At 50.0% G+C, this 24,814-nt stretch overlaps 1 protein-coding gene across 1 annotated transcript in view; it reads right to left on the bottom strand.

The window, feature by feature from the left end:
* LOC138797917 (uncharacterized) overlaps positions 1-24,814 on the bottom strand; it is a 199,809-nt gene that overhangs the window by 117,765 nt on the left and 57,230 nt on the right. The window contains exons 9-11 of the mRNA XM_069978720.1: positions 21,565-21,642; positions 17,796-17,992; positions 907-965 (exon numbers count right to left, since the gene is read on the bottom strand). Coding sequence (XP_069834821.1) covers positions 907-965; positions 17,796-17,992; positions 21,565-21,642 — 334 coding nt within the window. The remainder of the gene's footprint in view (positions 1-906; positions 966-17,795; positions 17,993-21,564; positions 21,643-24,814) is intronic.

The raw sequence follows: 24,814 nt of genomic DNA, 5'->3' as shown, positions 1-24,814 counted from the left end.
GCATGCGAAGGAAACCACGCCGGGACACGTCGTCCAATAGCTGCACAATGTCACTGAGATTGCAGAGACAACATGCAGCTACTGGAGATTGCGTACAGGCGTAGATTCAGGATATGTGTGTGCCCCCTCCATGTCTCAGAAGCCTCAGAAGCACATGGAGCAGAAGGTGTTAACTCCCCTTTAACACCAAAGGCGTCTAATGTGCTTCATGTTGCAGCTTTGTGCATACCCCCCCTCCTCCAAGTCGTAACGTCATTATAACTCATGGCACTAGTCAGTCACAGGGCACTAGTCACAGTCAGAGGGTACAGGGCACTAGTCAGATGGAACAGGGCACTAGTCAAAGGGTACAGGGCACTAGTCACAGGGTACTAGTCAGAGGGTAAAGGGTACAGGGCACTAGTCACAGTGTACAGGGCACTAGTCACAGACACAGGGTACAGAGCACTAGTCACAGACACAGGGTACTAGTCCCAGTCACAGGGACAGGGTACAGGGCACTAGTCACCGGGTACAGGGTACTAGTCACAGGTTACAGGGCACTAGTCACAGTCACAGGGTACAGGGCACTAGTCACAGGCCACTAGTCACAGGGTACAGGGTACTAATCACAGTCACAGGGTACAGGGCACTAGTCACAGGGTACTAGTTACAGGGCACTAGTCACAGTTACAGGGTACAGGGCACTAGTCACAGACACTAGTCACAGTTACAGGGTACAGGGCACTAGTCACAGGCCAATAGTCACAGTCACAATATATTAGTCACAGTGCCCTGTGACATAGTCTATATTATACCCTGTGATAACGCTCCCCTACTGTATATATGAGACGATTTGTGACTTGGAACCAGTGTTAGTGACTGTACTGGAAATAATACCACACAAACATAGACAAGAGAGAAAACCTTATAGAGTGAGGACGGCTGCTCCCCCCGGGCCCCCAGGACTGTCACCGCTTCAGCATCTGAAAAAGGAAAAGGCCAAAGGTCAGAAAAACCCAAACACATTCACGTCCCTCTGCGCCATTCACCCCGCAGCTTAAGTTCTGTATCCCAGCACCTCCAGCTGTACCGACAAGAAAGGACATGTGGACGGATCGGCAGGTATATATAGTTCTATCCCTATACCTTCCACCATAACATAACAAGTGTAACACATGTGGGGGAATCTCCAGGACTAACTCCAAAGAACTCCTCGTAATTACACACAGGGCACTAGTCACAGTCACAGGGTACTAGTCAGTAGTCACAGGGTACTAGTCACAGAGAACTAGTCACAGGGAACTAGTCACAGGGAACGAGTCATAGGGTACTAGTAAGTAGTCACAGGGTAATAGTCACAGGGAACTAGTCACAGGGAACTAGTCACAGTAACAGGGTACTAGCCACAGTCACAGGGAACTAGTCACAGTCACAGGGTACTAGTCACAGTCACAGGGTACTAGTCACAGTCACAGGGAACTAGTCACAGGGAACTAGTCACAGGGAACTAGTCACAGTAACAGGGTACTAGCCACAGAGAACTAGTCACAGTCACAGGGTACTAGTCACAGTGTACTAGTCACAGGACACTAGTCACAGTCACAGGGAACTAGTCACACTCACAGGGTACTAGTCACAGTCACAGGAAACTAGTCACAGGGCACTAGTCACATTCACAGGGCACTAGTCACATTCACAGGGCACTAGTAACAGGGCATTAGTCAAAGAGAACTAGTCACAGTCACAGGGAACTAGTCACAGTCACAGGGTACTAGTCACAGGACACTAGTCACAGTCACAGGGAACTAGTCACAGGGAACTAGTCACAGTAACAGGGTACTAGCCACAGAGAACTAGTCACAGTCACAGGGTACTAGTCACAGTGTACTAGTCACAGGACACTAGTCACAGTCACAGGGAACTAGTCACACTCACAGGGTACTAGTCACAGTCACAGGAAACTAGTCACAGGGCACTAGTCACATTCACAGGGCACTAGTCACATTCACAGGGCACTAGTAACAGGGCATTAGTCAAAGAGAACTAGTCACAGTCACAGGGAACTAGTCACAGTCACAGGGTATCTGATGCAGAGAGGAGAATCACATATATCTGCACCCAGGGACCCCAAATATCTGATGTAGAGAGGAGAATCACATCTACCTGAACCCAAGGACCCCGAATATCTGATGCAGAGAGGAGAATCACATCTATCTGCACCCAAGGACCCCGAATATCTGATGTAGAGAGGAGAATCACATCTATCTGCACCCAAGGACCCCAAATATCTGATGCAGAGAGGAGAATCACATCTATCTGCACCCAAGGATCCGAATATCTAATGCAGAGAGGAGAATCACATCGATCTGCACCCAAGGACCCCGAATATCTGATGCAGAGAGGAGAATTACATCTATCTGCACCCAAGGACCCCGAATATCTGATGTAGAGAGGAGAATCACATCTATCTGCACCCAAGGACCCTGAATATCTAATGCAGAGAGGAGAATCATATCTATCTGCACCCAAGCACCCCGAATATCTGATGCAGAGAGGAGAATCACATCTATCTGCACCCAAGGACCCCGAATATCTGATGTAGAGAGGAGAATCACATCTATCTGCATCGAGGGACCCCGAATATCTGATGCAGAGAGGAGAATCACATCTATCTGCACCCAAGGACCCCGAATATCTGATGCAGAGAGGAGAATCCCAACAATCAGCACCCAAAGACCCCTAATATCTGATGCAGAGAGAAGAATCACATCTATCTGCACCCAAGGACCCTGAATATCTAATGCAGAGAGGAGAATCACATCGATCTGTAGCCAAGCACACGGCGTATGTGTTGCAGAAAGGAGAATCACATCTATCTGCACCCAAGGACCCCAAATATCTGATGCAGAGAGGAGAATCACATCTATCTGCACCCAAGGACCCCGAATATCTGATAGAGAATCACATCGATCTGCATCCAAGGACCCCGAATATCTAATGCAGAGAGGAGAATCACTTCTATCTGCACCCAAGGACCCTGAATATCTAATGCAGAGAGAAGAATCACATCGATCTGCACCCAAGGACCCCGAATATCTGATGCAGAGAGGAGAATCACATCTATCTGCACCCAAGGACCCCGAATATCTGATGTAGAGAGGAGAATCACATCTATCTGCACCGAGGGACCCCGAATATCTGATGCAGAGAGGAGAATCATATTTATCTTCACCCAAGGACCCCGAATATCTAATGCAAAGAGGAGAATCACATCTATCTGCACCCAAGGACCCGGCGTATGTGATGCAGAGAGGAGAATCATATCTATCTGCACCCAAAGACCCGGCGTATGTGATGCAGAGAGGAGAATCACATCGATCTGCATCCAAGGACCCCGAATATCTGATGCAGAGAGGAGAATCCCAACAATCAGCACCCAAAGACCCCTAATATCTGATGCAGAGAGAAGAATCACATCTATCTGCACCCAAGGACCCTGAATATCTAATGCAGAGAGGAGAATCACATCGATCTGTAGCCAAGCATACGGCGTATGTGATGCAGAAAGGAGAATCACATCTATCTGCACCCAAGGACCCCAAATATCTGATGCAGAGAGGAGAATCACATCTATCTGCACCCAAGGACCCCGAATATCTGATAGAGAATCACATCGATCTGCATCCAAGGACCCCGAATATCTGATGCAGAGGAGAATCACATCTATCTGCACCCAAGGACCCGAATATCTGATGCAGAGAGGAGAATCACATCTATCTGCACCCAAGGACCCCGAATATCTGATGTAGAGAGGAGAATCACATCTATCTGCACCGAGGGACCCCGAATATCTGATGCAGAGAGGAGAATCATATTTATCTTCACCCAAGGACCCCGAATATCTAATGCAAAGAGGAGAATCATATCTATCTGCACCCAAAGACCCGGCGTATGTGATGCAGAGAGGAGAATCACATCGATCTGCATCCAAGGACCCCGAATATCTGATGCAGAGAGGAGAATCCCAACAATCAGCACCCAAAGACCCCTAATATCTGATGCAGAGAGAAGAATCACATCTATCTGCACCCAAGGACCCTGAATATCTAATGCAGAGAGGAGAATCACATCGATCTGTAGCCAAGCACACAGCGTATGTGATGCAGAAAGGAGAATCACATCTATCTGCACCCAAGGACCCCAAATATCTGATGCAGAGAGGAGAATCACATCTATCTGCACCCAAGGACCCCGAATATCTGATAGAGAATCACATCGATCTGCACCCAAGGACCCCGAATATCTGATGCAGAGGAGAATCACATCTATCTGCACCCAAGGACCCGAATATCTAATGCAGAGAGAAGAATCACATCGATCTGCACCCAAGGACCCCGAATATCTGATGTAGAGAGGAGAATCACATCTATCTGCACCCAAGGACCCTGAATATCTAATGCAGAGAGAAGAATCACATCGATCTGCACCCAAGGACCCCGAATATCTCATGCAGAGAGGAGAATCACATTTATCTGCACCCAAGGACCCCGAATTTCTGATGCAGACAGGAGAATCACATCTATCTGCACCCAAGGACCCCGAATATCTGATGCAGAGAGAAGAATCCCAACTATCTGCACCCAAGGACCCTGAATATCTCATGCAGAGAGGAGAATCACATCCATCTGCACCCAAGGACCCCGAATATCTGATGCAGAGAGAAGAATCACAACTATCTGCACCCAAGGACCCTGAATATCTCATGCAGAGAGGAGAATCACATCTATCTGCACCCAAGGACCCCGAATATCTCATGCAGAGAGGAGAATCACATCTATCTGCACCCAAGGACCCCGAATATCTGATGTAGAGAGGAGAATCACATCTATCTGCACCCAAGGACCCGGCGTATGTGATGCAGAGAGGAGAATCACATCTATGTGCACCCAAGGACCCCGAATATCTGATGCAGAGAGGAGAATCATATCTATCTGCACCCAAGGACCCGGAATATCTGATGCAGAGAGGAGAATCACATCTATCTGCACCCAAGGACCCAGAATATCTGATGTAGAGAGGAGAATCACATCTATCTGCACCCAAGGACCACGAATATCTAATGCAGAGAGGAGAATCCCAACTATCTGCACCCAAAGACCCCTAATATCTGATGCAGAGAGAAGAATCACATCTATCTGCACCCAAGGACCCCGAATATCTAATGCAGAGGAGAATCACATCTACCTGCACCCAAGGACCCGAATATCTAATGCAAAGAGGAGAATCACATCTATCTGCACCCAAGGATCCGGCGTATGTGATGCAGAGAGGAGAATCACATCTATCTGCACCCAAGGACCCCGAATATCTGATGCAGAGAGGAGAATCACATCTATCTGCACCCAAGGACCCGACAATCTAATGCAGAGAGGAGAATCACATCTGTCTGCACCCAAGGACCCTGAATATCTAATGTAGAGAGGAGAATCACATCGATCTGCACCCAAGGACCCCGAATATCTGATGCAGAGAGGAGAATCACATCTATCTGCACCCAAGGACCCGAAAATCTAATCCAGAGAGGAGAATCACATCTATATGCACCCAAGGACCCGAAAATCTAATGCAGAGAGGAGAATAACATCTGTCTGCACCCAAAGACCCCGAATATCTGATGCAGAGAGGAGAATCATATCTATCTGCACCCAAGGACCCCGAATGTCTGGTGCAGAGAGGAGAATCCCAACTATCTGCACCCAAAGACCCCGAATATCTGATGCAGAGAGAAGAATCACATCTACCTGCACCCAAGGACCACGAATATCTGATGTAGAGAGAAGAATCACATCTATCTGCACCCAAGGACCCTGAATATCTGATGCAGAGAGGAGAATCACATCTATCTGCACCCAAGGACCCGAAAATCTAATGCAGAGAGGAGAATCACATCTATCTGCACCCAAGGACCCGAAAATCTAATGCAGAGAAGAGAATCACATCTGTCTGCACCCAAGGACCCTGAATATCTAATGTAGAGAGAAGAATCACATCGATCTGCACCCAAGGACCCCGAATATCTGATGCAGAGAGGAGAATCACATCTATCTGCACCCAAGGACCCAGCGTATGTGATGTAGAGAGGAGAATCACATCTATCTGCACCCAAGAACCCAGCGTATGTGATGCAGAGAGGAGAATCACATCTATCTGCACCCAAGGACCCAGCGTATGTGATGCAGAGAGGAGAATCACATCTATCTGCACCCAAGGACCCAGCATATGTGATGCAGAGAGGAGAATCACATCTATCTGCACCCAAGGACCCAGCGTATGTGATGCAGAGAGGAGAATCACATCTATCTGCACCCAAGGACCCAGCGTATGTGATGCAGAGAGGAGCAGAACAACCATGTCTATCTGTATATGTAAATGCTCCGTCCACCACTGAACCGTCAGCACTGGTGACATTGTCCAAACTTATGACTTTACCTTCTGTGATCATTTTCAGTGACTAAAACAGCTGGAAAAACAGCCAGAAAGGTTCACGTTCGGTTCATACAGCATCCAGAATGGACAGGACAGATAACGGCAATTAACAATAATGAATGGCAAATAGATAGTGACTCCCAATCTGCTGTACGTGTCAAAGCTCTGGAGTCTAAAATGTGGAAGGAATCAAAATTTTCACAATCCGCTGCAGAGAACTTCAAGAAAGTTCACAGGAAAGTTCATTTAAAGTTCAACCCTGTTATATTAAGTTTTTGTCAAGGTGAAAGTTCACTGGGAGGTTAAAATCCATTTCTGAAACGGTCAGAATAACGTGGCTGTTTGTCAATAGAATATACATCATGAGGTAAATATTTAGATTGCGGACTCCCCTGCACCCGGGCGTCCGGCCTTCAGATGCTTCCACATAAATCCATCCATACAGACTGCATATATAATGTCTCATATCTAACTGAAGGGTCATAAATAATCAAAGTGAATGTAATAGAAGGATATTAGAGGTCATCTATAGGCCAGGAAGTTCACATCAGCTTCCATCCCACCCTCAGCTCCCCCCCGGCCTGTTCATGGACACATAGATGCCACAGAGGAGAGGAGGCTAAAAAGCCGTCTACAGTAGGATGAGAAAGCATAGATGTCACCCATAGATCTGTCAGCTACATCGTATGAGACAGGACCGGGGAGAAGCATAGATGTCACCCATAGATCTGTCAGCTACATCGTATGAGACAGGACCGGGGAGAAGCATAGATGTCACCCATAGATCTGTCAGCTACATCGTATGAGACAGGACCGGGGAGAAGCATAGATGTCACCCATAGATCTGTCAGCTACATCGTATGAGACAGGACCGGGGAGAAGCATAGATGTCACCCATAGATCTGTCACCTACATCGTATGAGACAGGACCGGGGAGAAGCATAGATGTCACCCATAGATCTGTCAGCTACATCGTATGAGACAGGACCGGGGAGAAGCATAGATGTCACCCATAGATCTGTCAGCTACATCGTATGAGACAGGACCGGGGAGAAGCATAGATGTCACCCATAGATCTGTCAGCTACATCGTATGAGACAGGATCGGGGAGAAGCATAGATGTCACCCATAGATCTGTCAGCTACATCGTATGAGACAGGACCGGGGAGAAGCATAGATGTCACCCATAGATCTGTCAGCTACATCGTATGAGACAGGACCGGGGAGAAGCATAGATGTCACCCATAGATCTGTCAGCTACATCGTATGAGACAGGACCGGGGAGAAGCATAGATGTCACCCATAGATATGTCACCTACATCGTATGAGACAGGATCGGGGAGAAGCATAGATGTCACCCATAGATCTGTCAGCTACATCGCATGAGACAGGACCGGGGAGAAGCATAGATGTCACCCATAGATCTGTCAGCTACATCGTATGAGACAGGACCGGGGAGAAGCATAGATGTCACCCATAGATCTGTCAGCTACATCGTATGAGACAGGACCGGGGAGAAGCATAGATGTCACCCATAGATCTGTCAGCTACATCGTATGAGACAGGACCGGGGAGAAGCATAGATGTCACCCATAGATCTGTCAGCTACATCGTATGAGACAGGACCGGGGAGAAGCATAGATGTCACCCATAGATCTGTCAGCTACATCGTATGAGACAGGACCGGGGAGAAGCATAGATGTCACCCATAGATCTGTCAGCTACATTGTATGAGACAGGACCGGGGAGAAGCATAGATGTCACCCATAGATCTGTCACCTACATCGTATGAGACAGGACCGGGGAGAAGCATAGATGTCACCCATAGATCTGTCAGCTACATCGTATGAGACAGGACCGGGGAGAAGCATAGATGTCACCCATAGATCTGTCACCTACATCGTATGAGACAAAACCGGGGAGAAGCATAGTCACCCATAGATCTGTTAGCTACATCGTATGAGACAGGACCGGGGAGAAGCATAGATGTCACCCATAGATCTGTCAGCTACATCGTATGAGACAGGACCGGGGAGAAGCATAGATGTCACCCATAGATCTGTCAGCTACATTGTATGAGACAGGACCGGGGAGAAGCAGAGATGTCACCCATAGATCTGTCAGCTACATCGTATGAGACAGGATCGGGGAGAAGCATAGATGTCACCCATAGATCTGTCAGCTACATCGTATGAGACAGGACCGGGGAGAAGCATAGATGTCACCCATAGATCTGTCACCTACATCGTATGAGACAGGACCGGGGAGAAGCATAGATGTCACCCATAGATATGTCACCTACATCGTATGAGACAGGACCGGGGAGAAGCATAGATGTCACCCATAGATCTGTCAGCTACATCGTATGAGACAGGACCGGGGAGAAGCATAGATGTCACCCATAGAAAAAACACATAATATTTTACATAAACAGCGACACATCTGTCCGCCACAGGTTGTGTGCGGGATCTACAGAACAAAGCCCCCCCCCCCCCCAAACTGAGGACTGGGCTGCTGCTGTCTTTGGTAGAAAGCGCCCATGTTTTTCTTTTTTCTAAGCCTGGAAAACCCCTAATAATACATTGTGATAAAGCAGCGGGCACACTCCGTTCCTGGTCCGTATTTGTAATTTAAAAAAATTAATTTTTTATGATGCATGTTTGCTGCACCTTTGGCTTTTTTCCATTTTTTAAAATGTGTTTTTACACTTTTTCGCTCTGTAAATACTATTGTGCATTTGGAAAAGCAGGAGGGAGATTAGTCGCCAGCAGAGAACAAAGGATTACACAGCGGGACCTGTGTGAAAGCCGGTATTCAGAGGTCAGAGAGGTCAGTGGAGATAGCCGGTGATGTAGCTGTAAATTAACTCTTTGTTGTCCTGTTTTGGTGCCTCATCTCCCTCAACCTCTCCCCTCTCCATAGAAAATAATGAAGATGGGGGAGAGCTTCAAACTGCTTTTTGATGATAAAAATGCTTTTTTCGGCTAATAAACCCAAATAAAAAGTTTCTTAAAATCGCCTGGACTATTGATTTCTGAAAAAAAAAAAAAAAAAAAAAAAAAAAAAAGATTAAATGACAGTGACACTTTAACCCCTTAAGGACGGGGCCCATTTTCGTTTTTGCGTTTTCGGTTTTCCCTCCTTGTGTATATTAGGCCATACTACATAGCACTTGAATTTTTCCACCTAGAAACTCACATGAGCCCTTATTTTTTGCGTCACTAATTGTACTTCCCAATGACGGCTGAATTTTTGCATAAAGTACACTGCGAAACCAGGAAAAAATAAAAGTGTGGTGAAATTGAAAAAAAAACGCATTTTGTTTATTTGGGGGAAATGTGTTTTTACGCCATTCGCCCTGGGGTAAAACTGACTTGTTATATATGTTCCTCAAGTCATTACGATTACAACGATATATAACATGTATAACTTATATTGTATCTGATGTAAGAAATTCAAACCATTGTTACCGAATATACGTCCCTTACAATCGCTCCATTCCCGGCTTATAGCGCTTTTATCCTTCGGTCTATGGGGCTGTGTCAGGTGTCAGTTTTTGCGCCATGATGTGTTCTTTCTATCGGTACCTTGATTGCGCATATACGACTTTTTGATCGCTTTTATTACAATTTCTCTGGATTTGATGCGACCAAAAATGTGCAATTTTGCACTTTGGGATTTTTTTGCGCTGACGCCGTTTATCGTGCGAGATCAGGAATGTGATTAATTAATAGTTCGGGCGATTACGTACGCGGCGATAGCAAACATGTTTATTTATTTATTTATTTTTATTTATAACCTGGAAAAAGGGGGGTGATTCAGACTTTTATTAGGGGAGGGGATTTTTATTGACAACACTTTATTTATTTTTTTACACATATACTAGAAGCCCCCCTGGGGTTAGGGTTATTCCCCCCCTTGGGCTAGGGTTATTCCCCCCCTGGGGTTAGGGTTATCCCCCCCCTGGGGTTATAGTTATTCCCCCCCCTGGGGTTAGGGTTATTCCCCCCTGGGGTTAGGGTTATTCCCCCCTGGGGTTAGGGTTATTCCCCCCCCTGGGGTTAGGGTTATTCCCCCCGGGGTTAGGGATATTCCTCCTGGGGTTAGGGTTATTCCCCCCCTGAGGTTAGGGTTATTCCCCCCCTGGGGTTAGGGTTATTCCCCCCTGGGGTTAGGGTTATTCCCCCCCTGGGGTTAGGGTTATTCCCCCTGGGGTTAGGGTTATTCCCCCTGGGGTTAGGGTTATTCCTCCTGGGGTTAGGGTTATTCCCCCCCTGGGGTTAGGGTTATTCCTCCTGGGGTTAGGGATATTCCCCCCCTGGGGTTAGGGTTATTCCCCCCCTGGGGTTAGTGTTATTCCCCCTGGGGTTAGGGTTATTCCCCCCCTGGGGTTAGGGTTATTCCTCCTGGGGTTAGGGTTATTCCCCCCTGGGGTTAGGGTTATTCCCCTCCTGGGGTTAGGGTTATTCCCCTCCTGGGGTTAGGGTTATTCCCCCCCTGGGGTTAGGGTTATTCCCCCCCTGGGGTTAGGGTTATTCCTCCTGGGGTTAGGGTTATTCCCCCCCTGGGGTTAGGGTTATTCCCCTCCTGGGGTTAGGGTTATTCCCCTCCTGGGGTTAGGGTTATTCCCCCCCTGGGGTTAGGGTTATTCCCCCCCTGGGGTTAGGGTTATTCCCCCCCTGGGGTTAGGGTTATTCCTCCTGGGGTTAGGGTTATTCCCCCCCTGGGGTTAGGGTTATTCCCCCCCTGGGGTTAGGGTTATTCCCCCCCTGGGGTTAGGGTTATTCCCCCCCTGGGGTTAGGGTTGTTCCTCCTGGGGTTAGGCTTATTCTCCCCCCTGGGGTTAGGGTTATTCTCCCCCCTGGGGTTAGGGTTATTCCCCCCCTGGGGTTAGGGTTATTCCCCCCCTGGGGTTAGGGTTATTCCCCCCCTGGGGTTAGGGTTATTCCCCCCCTGGGGTTAGGGTTATTCCCCCCCTGGGGTTAGGGTTATTCCCCCCCTGGGGTTAGGGTTATTCCCCCCCTGGGGTTAGGGTTATTCCCCCCCTGGGGTTAGGGTTATTCCCCCCCTGGGGTTAGGGTTATTCCCCCTGGGGGACTTCTAGTATATACACTTTGATCTCTCATTGAGATCTTTGCTGTAAAGATACACAGCAAAGATCAATGAGATCGGCACTCTGATGCTTTCGCCTGCTGCAGCCGATAACAAACGAGTGCCGAGCCGGGGACGGCGCCATCTTGGAGCGGTCCCCGGCCGGCTTCAGTTACGGAGATCGCTCCTCCGGGATAACGTCCCGGAGCAGGGATCTCCGCCACTAGACACCAGGGAACAGCTGAATCTGGTAATCGGATGCAGCTGTCATGTTTGACAGCTGCATCTGATTACTGTATTAGCGGGCACGGCGATCAGACCGTGCCCACTAATACCTGCGGTCCCGGGCTACAAGCGGCACCCGGGACAGCCGCGGTTAAGAGCAGGGGCGCCGCGCAGCCCCGCTCTGAACGTCCTTAACTGCAACAGGGCGTAAGTATACGCCCTTTGTCGTTAAGGGGTTAAACTGTTGTGAATTTTTTGTGCAGAAATCAATAGTCCAGGCGATTTTAAGAAACTTTGTATTTGGGTTTATTAGCCGAAAAATGCATTTTTATCATGAAAAAGCAGTTTGAAGCTCTCCCCCCTGTCTTCATTGTTCTCCTATGGAGAGAGCTAAAGAAAAGACCAAAACAGGACAACAAAGAGTTAATCTACAAATACCTCACCCTCTATCTCCTCTGACAGTCAGCACTGACCTCTCTGAGCTCTGATTACAGCTGTCACCCAGCTGCCTGTAATCCTCTGTTATCTGCTTTCTGCTGCTGACTAACTCCCTCCTTCCTCCTCCCCTCTCTACAGACTGGGGACGTCTGATGCAACAAGTCACAATTTCCTGATTTTTTGCAGTGGATGGAAAAGAGGAGGGAGGGGGGGGGGGGACCTGGGAAAAGGCTTTTTAAATGCAGATAATGGCAGATTTGGCTAATAAGCCCAATTACAAAGTTTCTTAAAATTGCCTGGACTATTGATTTCTGCAAAAAAAAAAAAAATAAAATAAAATACGACAGTGACTGTTTAACCCCTTAAGGACAGAGCCTGAAATGGCCTTAATTAAGGACTGGAGCAAATTTTATGAAAATAACCTGTGTCACTTTAGTCATTAATAACTTCGGGATGCTTTTACCTATCCGGCTGATTCTGAGACTGTTTTCTCGTGACATATTGTACTTTACATTTCTGGTAAATTGGAGTCGATACTTATAACGAATCTTTATGAAAAAAACCAAAATAGCGTGAAAAATTGTGAAAAAATGCATTTTTCCAACTTTAAAACTTTTCTGCTTATACAGAAAATGGTTATGCCACATAAATGATATATTAAATAGCATTAGCAACATGTCTACTTTATGTTGGCCGCATTTATTAAACTATCTTTCATTTTTTTTAGACAATAGGAAGCGTAAAACATTAGCAGCAAATTTCCAAATTTTCTGTAAAATTTCAGAATCAGATATTTTTAGGGACCTGTTCAGGTTTAAAGTGTATTTGAGGGGCCTGTATGTTAGAAAGCCCCACGAAGCACCCCATTTCAGAAACTGCACCCCCCAAACTCAAAGGCACATCCAGAAAGTTTTTTAACCCTTTAGGGGAGTCACAGAAATAAAAGCTAAGTGTGTAAGAAATGTGAAAATTTTAATTTTCTGTGCAGAGATTTTATTGTAATATTTATAATTATAAACCTATTACCAGAGAAATGCACCCCAATATTGATTGCCCCGTTTCTGCAGTTTATAGAAATACCCCATATGTGGCCCTATTGCGCTATTTGACGCAACCACAAGCCTCAGATATAAGGGAGCGCCTAGTGAATTTCAATGGCTCCGTTATATTTGGTCATTTCTGACTGTACCACTTCAGGTTGGCAGAGGCTCTGGGGTGCCAAAACCTAAAAAACACCCCTAAAGGGACTCCATTTAGAAAACTACACCCCTCAAGGAATGTAACAAGGGGTGCGGTGAGCATCTGGACCCCACAGGTGCTTCACAGATTTTCCGAACAATGTGGCGTGAAAAAAGAAAAAAGTATTTTTTACACTAAAACGTTGTTCTAGCCTTCAATTTTTCATTTTCACAAAGGGATAAGAGGAAAAAAAAAAAAACACAAAACATGTAGTGCAGTTTCTCCCGAGTACAGAAATACCCCACATGTGGCGATAAAGTGCCAAGGGGGCGCAGGACGAACCTCCAAAGGGAAGGAACGCCAATTGGCTTTTGGAAGCTGGATTTCACTGGAATGGAGGATGGAGGCCATGTCGCATTTACAGAGCCCTCGTGCTGCCAAAACACTGGACACTCCTCACATGTGACCCCATTCTGGAAACTACACCCCTCAAGGAATCTAACGAGGGGTGCAGTGAGCATATGGACCCCACTGGTGACGGGCACATATGTAGAACATGTGCCGTGAAAATAAAAACTACCATTTTTTTCATTTTCACGTCCCAAATGTGGCCGTCACTAGGGGGTCATATCCCCGCTGCCCCCCTTGTTAGATTCCTTATGGGGTGTAGTTTCCAGAATGGGGTCACTTGTGGGGGGTTTCTACTGTCCTGGCCGCACAGAGGCTTTGTAATCATGGCCTCCTCTAATGGGAATGGCAGCCATACCTACTTAGCTGGGGAAAAGGGACAATTCTAATTTATTTGGGGGTATTAGGCCAATTATTAGTTTATAAGGTTGGAAATGACAGGTGTCCATCAAATTCAACCTGTGTTGATCCAGAGGAAGGCAAAAAACCCTCGTGAGGCAGACGACAGTAGCCTCATCACTGGGGAAAAATTCCTTCCCGACTCCATAATGGCGATCAGAATAATCCCCGGACCAACGTGACCCCTGAAATAGGAATAAGGGACAGAATTTAGATAATGTAGAACCCCAATGACGTGTGGTGCGCCTTGGAGCGATCCAGTATGCAGAGGCCGGGGTGATCAGGACAGGCGTCACACTGGAGAATGGTGTCCTTCCTGATCCCCCTGTTACGCCACACTCTGTACTTCTTCTGGGGTCTCCCGTTCTCCAGTGTGGGGGACGTCACCTGGAAAATGTTGTCCTGGTGCGATACGGGGTCCTTCATATCCAGAAGCGCTGGGTCCGCTCCATGGCTGCTAAATATTAGGGCTCTATTACGGCTTCTGATATTTTCGGATCGTGCCGCAAACTACAGTAGCTCGGGCAGCGAGGGACCAGAAGAGGGGGTGCTGCTATAAAAGTTATCCCCATACAGGTGGTGACCTTTATCCAGCAGTGGGAAGATCAGTTCCCGGACGATGTCCCCACTAACTCCGAGGATGGGGGGGGCATTGTGGGGGCATCTGGGGTGTCCCTTCCTACATACACTCTAAGGGTACGTGCACACTGCGGAATGGCGAAGGATAACCCTTTGTGCATTCCGCAGTTGGCACCCACCGGCGGAGTGATGCAGGCGCGCGTCTCCGTCCGTGTCATAGACTCCATTCTATGCACGGGCGGATTCCGCTCTCCGTCCAACGTATTCATTCTTTTGACGGACGACGGAATCCCCCCGTGCATAACATGGAGTCTATGAAACGGGTGGAGACATGCGCCCGCATCAGTCCGCCGGCGGGTGCCAGCTGCGGAATGCACAGAGGGTTATCCGTCGCCATTCCGCAGTGTGCACGTACCCTAAATCTGTAAGTGTACCCTGAGGTACGCTCACAGAGTTTGGAGAATTTTACACCATACCGTCATCTCTTATTGGGACGGTACTGGCAGAAAAGACGTGTCTGGGGGGCAGCGTACGCTACACTACCCCCAGATACGTCATTGGATGATGAGGATGAGGATGAATGGAGGAAAGAAGGATCCCCCCATTCATCCTCACTGGCTGTTTTGGTGTCGGAGGCAATAATAACGTATCCCTCTGACGCCGAAAACACCCTGGGGGCCATCTTTATATGGGGACTAGTATATGGGGTATGTAGTGGTGTAGTGTCAAACTTTATTCAGTGTAGTGTGGTGTAATGTAGTGTTTTTTACGTGTTTTTTACAGTAAGTATAAAAAAAAAACTACGCCAAAAATGGTGTTGCTGATAAATGCCGCACTTATGTTCGGCACTTATCAGCAGACCGTGGAAGTAGGATATAGAAAAAAAAAACACCCTACGACCAAAAAGGAGGAGTTGCTGATTAGCAGCGCACTTTCGTGCGATGCTGATCAACACTCAGCGGCGATAGGCTGCGGAGAATATAAAAAAAAAAATTTGGAAAAAAAAAAAAAAAAAAACTTTATTACATACTGAACATCCCTATAGCTGCTGATAAGTGTATTACACATATCAACCGCTAGAGGGCAGCAGAGCGCAAAATCCCAAAAAAGACGACGCTGGAGCCGAAAAAAGCCGAACGGGACGTCACGGAAGGAGCCGAAGACCCGACCAGAAGACGAGGACACCGCGAACCCGGAAGACGCCGATCAGGACCCCGGGACAGGTGAGTAATGTACAAATACCTGCTCTGGACCCCTCAGCTACCTAGCTGAGGGGTCCGGAGCAGGTATTTATAACTTTTGGGGACTTTCATCGCCTTGAATGGCCGGTCAGTACCGGCCGGCTGATCACGGCAATCGGGCCGGTGGCACCGTGACCACCATTACTTTTTACACCGACCGCCATTTGTTCCGGGTCATCGGGTCACTGATGGCCCGGAAAGGTTCCGATCGCTGCTATTGGCTGATCTGCACTGATAAGCCAATAGCGGCGATCGTCAGCATGGGGGGGGGGGGGGGGGGGTGTTAACAACCCCCCATACCGACAGGGAGAGATGGCCTGCAGTGTATTTCTGCAGGCCATCTCTCCCGATCGCATGCGGCCGGTCCGCGGCGCCCTCTTAAAGGACCCGCGTACTGGTACGTCATGGGTCCTTAAGAGGTTAAAGAAAAACTTTTTTTTTTATTTGGTAATACACAGCACTATACAGAGCAGGGGGTTTTGTTCCTCTGTGTGCTGTATATTCTTAAATACAGGAATCATTGACAGGAATCACTGCCCACTGTGAAGAGGCTGCCGGGAGACACAGCAATTGCTCGGGCAGCCCCCCCCACCCTGTGTACTGTATATAAGAGTATACAACACCCCCCTGCTATGTATACCGCTCCTCAGCAGCGTTAGAGAACTCCATGGATTGTAGCCCGCCTGTAGCTGACACTATGGGTGGTGGCAGCAGGGAGGGCCGCGTCTCCCTTACTACTTCCAGGCACCAGAAGAACTTTATTTTAATTTAATAACTTTTTATATTAAGTTATTTAATCTATATTTGATTAACTTTTATTAAAGCAATGTACTGAACTTCTTTCTTGTCTTCGGCGTACCCCTTTAAAATATGTATGTGGAATCGAGGAAGCCAAGAAGCTGTCTGTGTAGCCTGTCTGTGTGTCTGCGTGGTCTGTGTGTCTGCGCCTGCGTCTGTGTGTCTGCGTCTGTGCGTCTGCGTGAAGCCGTCTGTGTGTCTGCGTCTGTGTGTCTGCGTGGTCTGTGTGTCTGCGCCTGCGTCTGTGCGTCTGCGTCTGCGTGAAGCCGTCTGTGTGTCTGCGTCTGTGTGTCTGTGTCTGTGTGTCTGCGTCTGTGTGTCTGCGTCTGTGTGTCTGCGTCTGCGTGAAGCCGTCTGTGTGTCTGCGTCTGCGTGAAGCCGTCTGTGTGTCTGCGTCTGTGTGTCTGCGTGGTCTGTGTGTCTGCGCCTGCGTCTGTGTCTGTGCGTCTGCGTCTCTGCGTCTGCGTGAAGCCGTCTGTGTGTCTGCGTCTGTGTCTCTGCGTCTGCGTGAAGCCGTCTGTGTGTCTGCGTCTGCGTGAAGCCGTCTGTGTGTCTGCGTCTGTGTGTCTGCGTGAAGCTGTCTGTGTCTGCGTCTGTTTGTCTGCGTCTGCGTCTGTGTGAAGCTGTCTGTGTGTCTGCATCTGCGTCTCTGTGTCTGCGCGTCTGTGTGTCTGTGTCTGCGCCTCTGCGTCTCTGTGTCTGCGCGTCTGCGTCTCTGTGTCTGCGCGTCTGTGTGTCTGTGTCTGCGCCTTTGCGTCTGTGTGTCTGAGTCTGCGTCTCTGTGTCTGCGCGTCTGTGTCTGTGTGAAGCTGTCTGTGTGTCTGAGTCTGCGCGTCTGTGTCTGCGCCTCTGCGTCTATGTGTCTATGTGTCTGCGTCTGAGTGAAGCTGTCTGTGTGTCTGCGTCTGCGCCTCTGCGTCTGTGTGTCTGCGTCTGCGCCTCTGCGTCTGTGTGTCTGCGTCTGCGTACCTTGAACTTCACTTATAGAGACATTGGAGAAGTCACAGGAGACGTCAGGAAGGATATAATGCTCCGGATCTCCAATCTCATAGACCAGCTGTTCCGCCACTGTGCCGAAAGAGAGGAGTCCTCCAGTATCCCGAGGCTTGGAGATGGTGAACTTTCCATCAGCCGTGGACTCCACAATGGGGAAGCCGATATTATGCCTGAAGGAAGATACAAGTCATCACACATCACTCAGGTATATATATATATACATATATATACATATATAGGATAGAATCATCAGGACCAGTATTCCTGCCGACTAATTTCGCTTCTTTTGGTTGCAGCAGTTGTGTCGACTATCATGTGATTGGCAAACAACAGGCGGTAGGTCGGGGGCCCAGACAGAGCAAGGCTCAACTACCTCTGTGCTGCGGCTGTGGGGTGAGGAGCCTTCTGTATGTGACAGCTGCCATGATACGGGTGCCCTCATTACCTGCGATTGGGCTGGGAGATGCCAGTATATACACATGTAGTAATTGTCATGGCGTCTGGTTACACATAGCCGGTCATTACCAGGTGCAGTTATTGGGGGGGGGGGGGGGGTCATCCACACAAAAGTCACATAAACTGCTCAGAGCGGCCGCTCCTATGGATTATCTCATGTACAGAACGTTATAACACAAAGATCCATGAGACACCACAACGTTCTGTGTTCTTTTGTTCATATTGGGGTCAGACAGACAGCACGGCGGCCATATTGCAAATCCCCGAGCGGCCATCAGACCTCATTTACAGTAAAGTATCTGACACAGCAGATTAGATGTCAAAAGTTATATCCAAAACCAAAAACGTTCAGGAAGAAAGCCCATAGAGTACAGTACACATCGGTGGCGGCCAAGGGCTGAGATATATATGGGCCATTCCATCCAAACTGAACCTTTGGTAACACCCGTAACACCTAGATAAACCTAGTAAAACTGCAATTTAAACACTAAAGTTATAAATATACATTAAGGGTCTTAGGGTACAAACACACACAGCGTATACGCAGCAGATTTGATGCCGTGTTCAGTTGTTTAGATCTAATCTGCTGCGTTTCTGCTGCGTATACGTCGTGTGTGTTTGTACCCTTAATGTATATTTATAACTTTTGTGGTTGAATTGCATTTTTTTTTAATTAGCTGTTAAAAAAATGTTTAACTAGGTGTTACGGGTGTTACGAAAGGTTCAGTTTGGATGGAATGGCTCATATACGGCCGGCAGATCCATGAGGAGGGACGGCTCCGATGCAACAGAACAGCAAGTATCACTGCAAGCTACAGAGGAAAAGACGCACAGAGTCTCTACACCTCTCACCCGGAGGTCCGTGCATAGAGAGCAGCCAATCACAGGCTCCCCAGGAGGTCCGTGCATAGAGAGCGGCCAATCACAGGCTCCCCAGGAGGTCCGTGCATAGAGAGCGGCCAATCACAGGCTCCCCAGGAGGTCCGTGCATAGAGAGCAGCCAATCACAGGCTCCCCAGGAGGTCCGTGCATAGAGAGCGGCCAATCACAGGCTCCCCGGGAGGTCCGTGCATAGAGAGCGGCCAATCACAGGCTCCCCGGGAGGTCCGTGCATAGAGAGCGGCCAATCACAGGCTCCCCGGGAGGTCCGTGCATAGAGAGCAGCCAATCACAGGCTCCCCGGGAGGTCCGTGCATAGAGAGCGGCCAATCACAGGCTTCCCAGGAGGTCCGTGCATAGAGAGCAGCCAATCACAGGCTTCCCAGGAGGTCCGTGCATAGAGAGCGGCCAATCACAGGCTCCCCAGGAGGTCCGTGCATAGAGAGCGGCCAATCACAGGCTCCCCGGGAGGTCCGTGCATACAGAGCGGCCAATCACAGGCTCCCCAGGAGGTCCGTGCATAGAGAGCGGCCAATCACAGGCTCCCCAGGAGGTCAGTGCATACAGAGCGGCCAATCACAGGATCCCCAGGAGGTCCGTGCATAGAGAGCAGCCAATCACAGGATCCCCAGGAGGTCCGTGCATAGAGAGCGGCCAATCACAGGCTCCCCAGGAGGTCAGTGCATAGAGAGCGGCCAATCACAGGATCCCCAGGAGGTCCGTGCATAGAGAGCAGCCAATCACAGGCTTCCCAGGAGGTCCGTGCACAGAGAGTGGCCAATCACAGGCTCCCCAGGAGGTCCGTGCACAGAGAGCGGCCAATCACAGGCTCCCCAGGAGGTCCGTGCATAGAGAGCGGCCAATCACAGGCTCCCCGGGAGGTCCGTGCATAGAGAGCGGCCAATCACAGGCTCCCCAGGAGGTCCGTGCATAGAGAGCGGCCAATCACAGGCTCCCGGGAGGTCCGTGCATAGAGAGCGGCCAATCACAGGCTTCCCAGGAGGTCCGTGCATAGAGAGCGGCCAATCACAGGCTCCCCGGGAGGTCCGTGCACAGAGAGCAGCCAATCACAGGCTCGGCAGGAGGTCCGTGCACAGAGAGCGGCCAATCACAGGCTCCCCGGGAGGTCCGTGCATAGAGAGCGGCCAATCACAGGCTTCACAGGAGGTCCGTGCATAGAGAGCGGCCAATCACAGGCTCCCCAGGAGGTCCGTGCATAGAGAGCGGCCAATCACAGGCTCCCCGGGAGGTCCGTGCATAGAGAGCAGCCAATCACAAGCTCTCCAGGAGGTTCGTGCATAGAGAGTGGCCAATCACAGGCTCCCCAGGAGGTCCGTGCATAGAGAGCGGCCAATCACAGGCTCCCCAGGAGGTCCGTGCATAGAGAGCGGCCAATCACAGGCTCCCCAGGAGGTCAGTGCACAGAGAGCGGCCAATCACAGGCTCCCCAGGAGGTCTGTGCATAAAGAGCGGCCAATCACAGGCTCCCCGGGAGGTCCGTGCATAGAGAGCGGCCAATCACAGGCTCCCCAGGAGGTCAGTGCACAGAGAGCGGCCAATCACAGGCTCCCCAGGAGGTCCGTGCACAGAGAGCGGCCAATCACAGGCTCCCCGGGAGGTCCGTGCATAGAGAGCGGCCAATCACAGGCTCCCCGGGAGGTCCGTGCATAGAGAGCGGCCAATCACAGGCTCCCCAGGAGGTCCGTGCATAGAGAGCGGCCAATCACAGGCTCCCCAGGAGGTCCGTGCATAGAGAGCGGCCAATCACAGGCTCCCCGGGAGGTCCGTGCATAGAGATGGGCCAATCACAGGCTCCCCGGGAGGTCCGTGCATAGAGAGCGGCCAATCACAGGCTCCCGGGAGGTCAGTGCACAGAGAGCGGCCAATCACAGGCTTCATAGGAGGTCAGAGCATAGAGAGCGGCCAATCACAGGCTCCCCAGGAGGTCTGTGCATAGAGAGCAGCCAATCACAGACTCCCCGGGAGGTCCGTGCATAGAGAGCGGCTAATCACAGGCTCCCGGGAGGTCCGTGCATAGAGAGCGGCCAATCACAGGCTTCATAGGAGGTCCGTGCATAGAGAGCAGCCAATCACAGGCTTCATAGGAGGTCCGTGCATAGAGAGCAGCCAATCACAGGCTTCATAGGAGGTCCGTGCATAGAGAGCAGCCAATCACAGGCTTCATAGGAGGTCAGTGCATACTCAGCAGCCAATCACAGGCTTCCGAGGAGGTCAGTGCATAGAGAGCAGCCAATCACAGACTTACATTACTTACCGATGTTTAGTAAAGTCTGAAGAGTAACTCTGAGGGGTAAGTATCATCTTCATGATGCGTCAATTTTTTTAAATAGAAGATAATAGGTGAAGAGGTGAAGGAGAATATATATATATATGTGATCCATCTTACCAGTCAGGTACAAGATGCCAGTCAGTGTATATCCCTCCAGTGCACTGGGCTCCACATTCAATAAGATGTCCGGCAAGACTGTCGGGAACATGAAGTACAAGTTAGTAACTCGGCACCACGATGAATTAAAGGCTATACGTTTTTTTTGCAATTTTTTTTTTTTGTGTCATTCAAATACAATTCTAAAATAAGTAACAAAAGGAACCTTGCAAAAAAAAAAAAAAAACTTCTATAAAACTACACAGTATACATGTATTGTCTGCACGATGGAGACACAACGGTCTGTCCAGGAACTGCGGACACAACGGTCTGCCCAGGAACTGCGGACACAACGGTCTGCCCAGGAACTGCGGACACAACGGTCTGCCCAGGAACTGCGGACACAACGGTCTGCCCAGGAACTAGCGTCACAACGGTCTGCCCAGGAACTAGCGTCACAACGGTCTGCCCAGGAACTAGCGTCACAACGGTCTGCCCAGGAACTGCGGACACAACGGTCTGCCCAGGAACTGCGGACACAACGGTCTGCCCAGGAACTGCGGACACAACGGTCTGCCCAGGAACTAGGGACACAATGGTCTGCCCAGGAACTGCGGACACAATGGTCTGCCCAGGAACTGCGGACACAACGGTCTGCCCAGGAACTAGCGTCACAACGGTCTGCCCAGGAACTGCGGACACAACGGTCTGCCCAGGAACTACGGAAACAACTGTCTGCCCAGGAACTAGGGACACAATGGTCTGCCCAGGAACTGCGGACACAACGGTCTGCCCAGGAACTGCGGACACAACGGTCTGCCCAGGAACTGCGGACACAACGGTCTGCCCAGGAACTAGGGACACAATGGTCTGCCCAGGAACTAGGGACACAACGGTCTGCCCAGGAACTGCGGACACAACGGTCTGCCCAGGAACTAGGGACACAATGGTCTGCCCAGAAACTAGGGACACAACAGTCTGCCCAGGAACTGCGGACACAACGGTCTGCCCAGAAACTGCGGAAACAACAATCTGCCCAGGAACTGCGGACACAACGGTCTGCCCAGGAACTGCGGACACAACAGTCTGCCCAGGAACTGCGGACACAACGGTCTGCCCAGGAACTGCGGACACAACAGTCTGCCCAGGAACTAGCGTCACAACGGTCTGCCCAGGAACTAGCGTCACAACGGTCTGCCCAGGATTTGCGGACACAACGGTCTGCCCAGGAACTGCGGACACAACAGTCTGCCCAGGAACTAGCGTCACAACGGTCTGCCCAGGAACTAGGGACACAACAGTCTGCCCAGGAACTGCGGACACAATGGTCTGCCCAGGAACTGCGGACACAACGGTCTGCCCAGGAACTAGCGTCACAACGGTCTGCCCAGGATTTGCGGACACAACGGTCTGCCCAGGAACTGCGGACACAACAGTCTGCCCAGGAACTAGCGTCACAACGGTCTGCCCAGGAACTAGCGTCACAACGGTCTGCCCAGGATTTGCGGACACAACGGTCTGCCCAGAAACTACGGAAACAACAGTCTGCCCAGGAACTGCGGACACAACGGTCTGCCCAGAAACTACGGAAACAACAATCTGCCCAGGAACTGCGGACACAACGGTCTGCCCAGGAACTGCGGACACAACGGTCTGCTCAGGAACTAGGGACACAACGGTCTGCCCAGGAACTGCGGACACAACGGTCTGCCCAGGAACTGCGGACATAACGGTCTGCCCAGGAACTGCGGACACAACGGTCTGCCCAGGAACTAGCGTCACAACGGTCTGCCCAGGAACTGCGGACACAACAGTCTGCCCAGGAACTAGCGTCACAACGGTCTGCCCAGGAACTAGCGTCACAACGGTCTGCCCAGGAACTGCGGACACAACAGTCTGCCCAGGAACTGCGGACACAATGGTCTGCCCAGGAACTGCGGACACAACGGTCTGCCCAGGAACTAGCGTCACAACGGTCTGCCCAGGAACTAGGGACACAACGGTCTGCCCAGGAACTAGGGACACAACGGTCTGCCCAGAAACTAGGGACACAACAGTCTGCCCAGGAACTGCGGACACAATGGTCTGCCCAGGAACTAGGGACACAATGGTCTGCCCAGGAACTAGGGACACAACAGTCTGCCCAGGAACTGCGGACACAACGGTCTGCCCAGGAACTGCGGACACAACGGTCTGCCCAGGAACTGCGGACACAACGGTCTGCCCAGGAACTGCGGACACAACGGTCTGCCCAGGAACTGCGGACACAACGGTCTGCCCAGAAACTACGGAAACAACAATCTGCCCAGGAACTGCGGACACAACGGTCTGCCCAGGAACTGCGGACACAACGGTCTGCCCAGGAACTAGGGACACAACGGTCTGCCCAGGAACTGCGGACACAACGGTCTGCCCAGGAACTAGCGTCACAACGGTCTGCCCAGGAACTGCGGACACAACAGTCTGCCCAGGAACTAGCGTCACAACGGTCTGCCCAGGAACTGCGGACACAATGGTCTGCCCAGGAACTGCGGACACAATGGTCTGCCCAGGAACTGCGGACACAACGGTCTGCCCAGGAACTAGCGTCACAACGGTCTGCCCAGGAACTAGGGACACAACGGTCTGCCCAGGAACTAGCGTCACAACGGTCTGCCCAGGAACTAGGGACACAACGGTCTGCCCAGGAACTGCGGACACAACGGTCTGCCCAGGAACTGCGGACACAACGGTCTGCCCAGGAACTAGGGACACAATGGTCTGCCCAGAAACTAGGGACACAACAGTCTGCCCAGGAACTGCGGACACAATGGTCTGCCCAGGAACTAGGGACACAACGGTCTGCCCAGGAACTGCGGACACAATGGTCTGCCCAGGAACTAGGGACACAATGGTCTGCCCAGGAACTGCGGTCACAACGGTCTGCCCAGGAACTGCGGTCACAACGGTCTGCCCAGGAACTGCGGACACAATGGTCTGCCCAGGAACTGCGGTCACAACGGTCTGCCCAGGAACTGCGGACACAACGGTCTGCCCAGGAACTAGGGACACAACAGTATTAACTTAACATATTGAGTGGCCCCTTCAGTCAGTATCCAACTCAAAGACAATAGACACTGTATAATATTTATAAAACAATAGACTCTATATAATATATAAAACAACAGAGTATATATAATATATAAAACAATAGACTCTATACAATATATATAACAATAGACACTATATAATATATATATATATATATATATATATATATATAACAACAGTC

The sequence above is a fragment of the Dendropsophus ebraccatus genome, chromosome 7, assembly GCF_027789765.1.
Source record: "Dendropsophus ebraccatus isolate aDenEbr1 chromosome 7, aDenEbr1.pat, whole genome shotgun sequence".
NCBI lineage: Eukaryota > Metazoa > Chordata > Amphibia > Anura > Hylidae > Dendropsophus > Dendropsophus ebraccatus.
The sequence above is the reverse complement of the archived record's forward strand: the minus strand, read 5'-3'. Positions and strand labels throughout refer to the sequence as shown.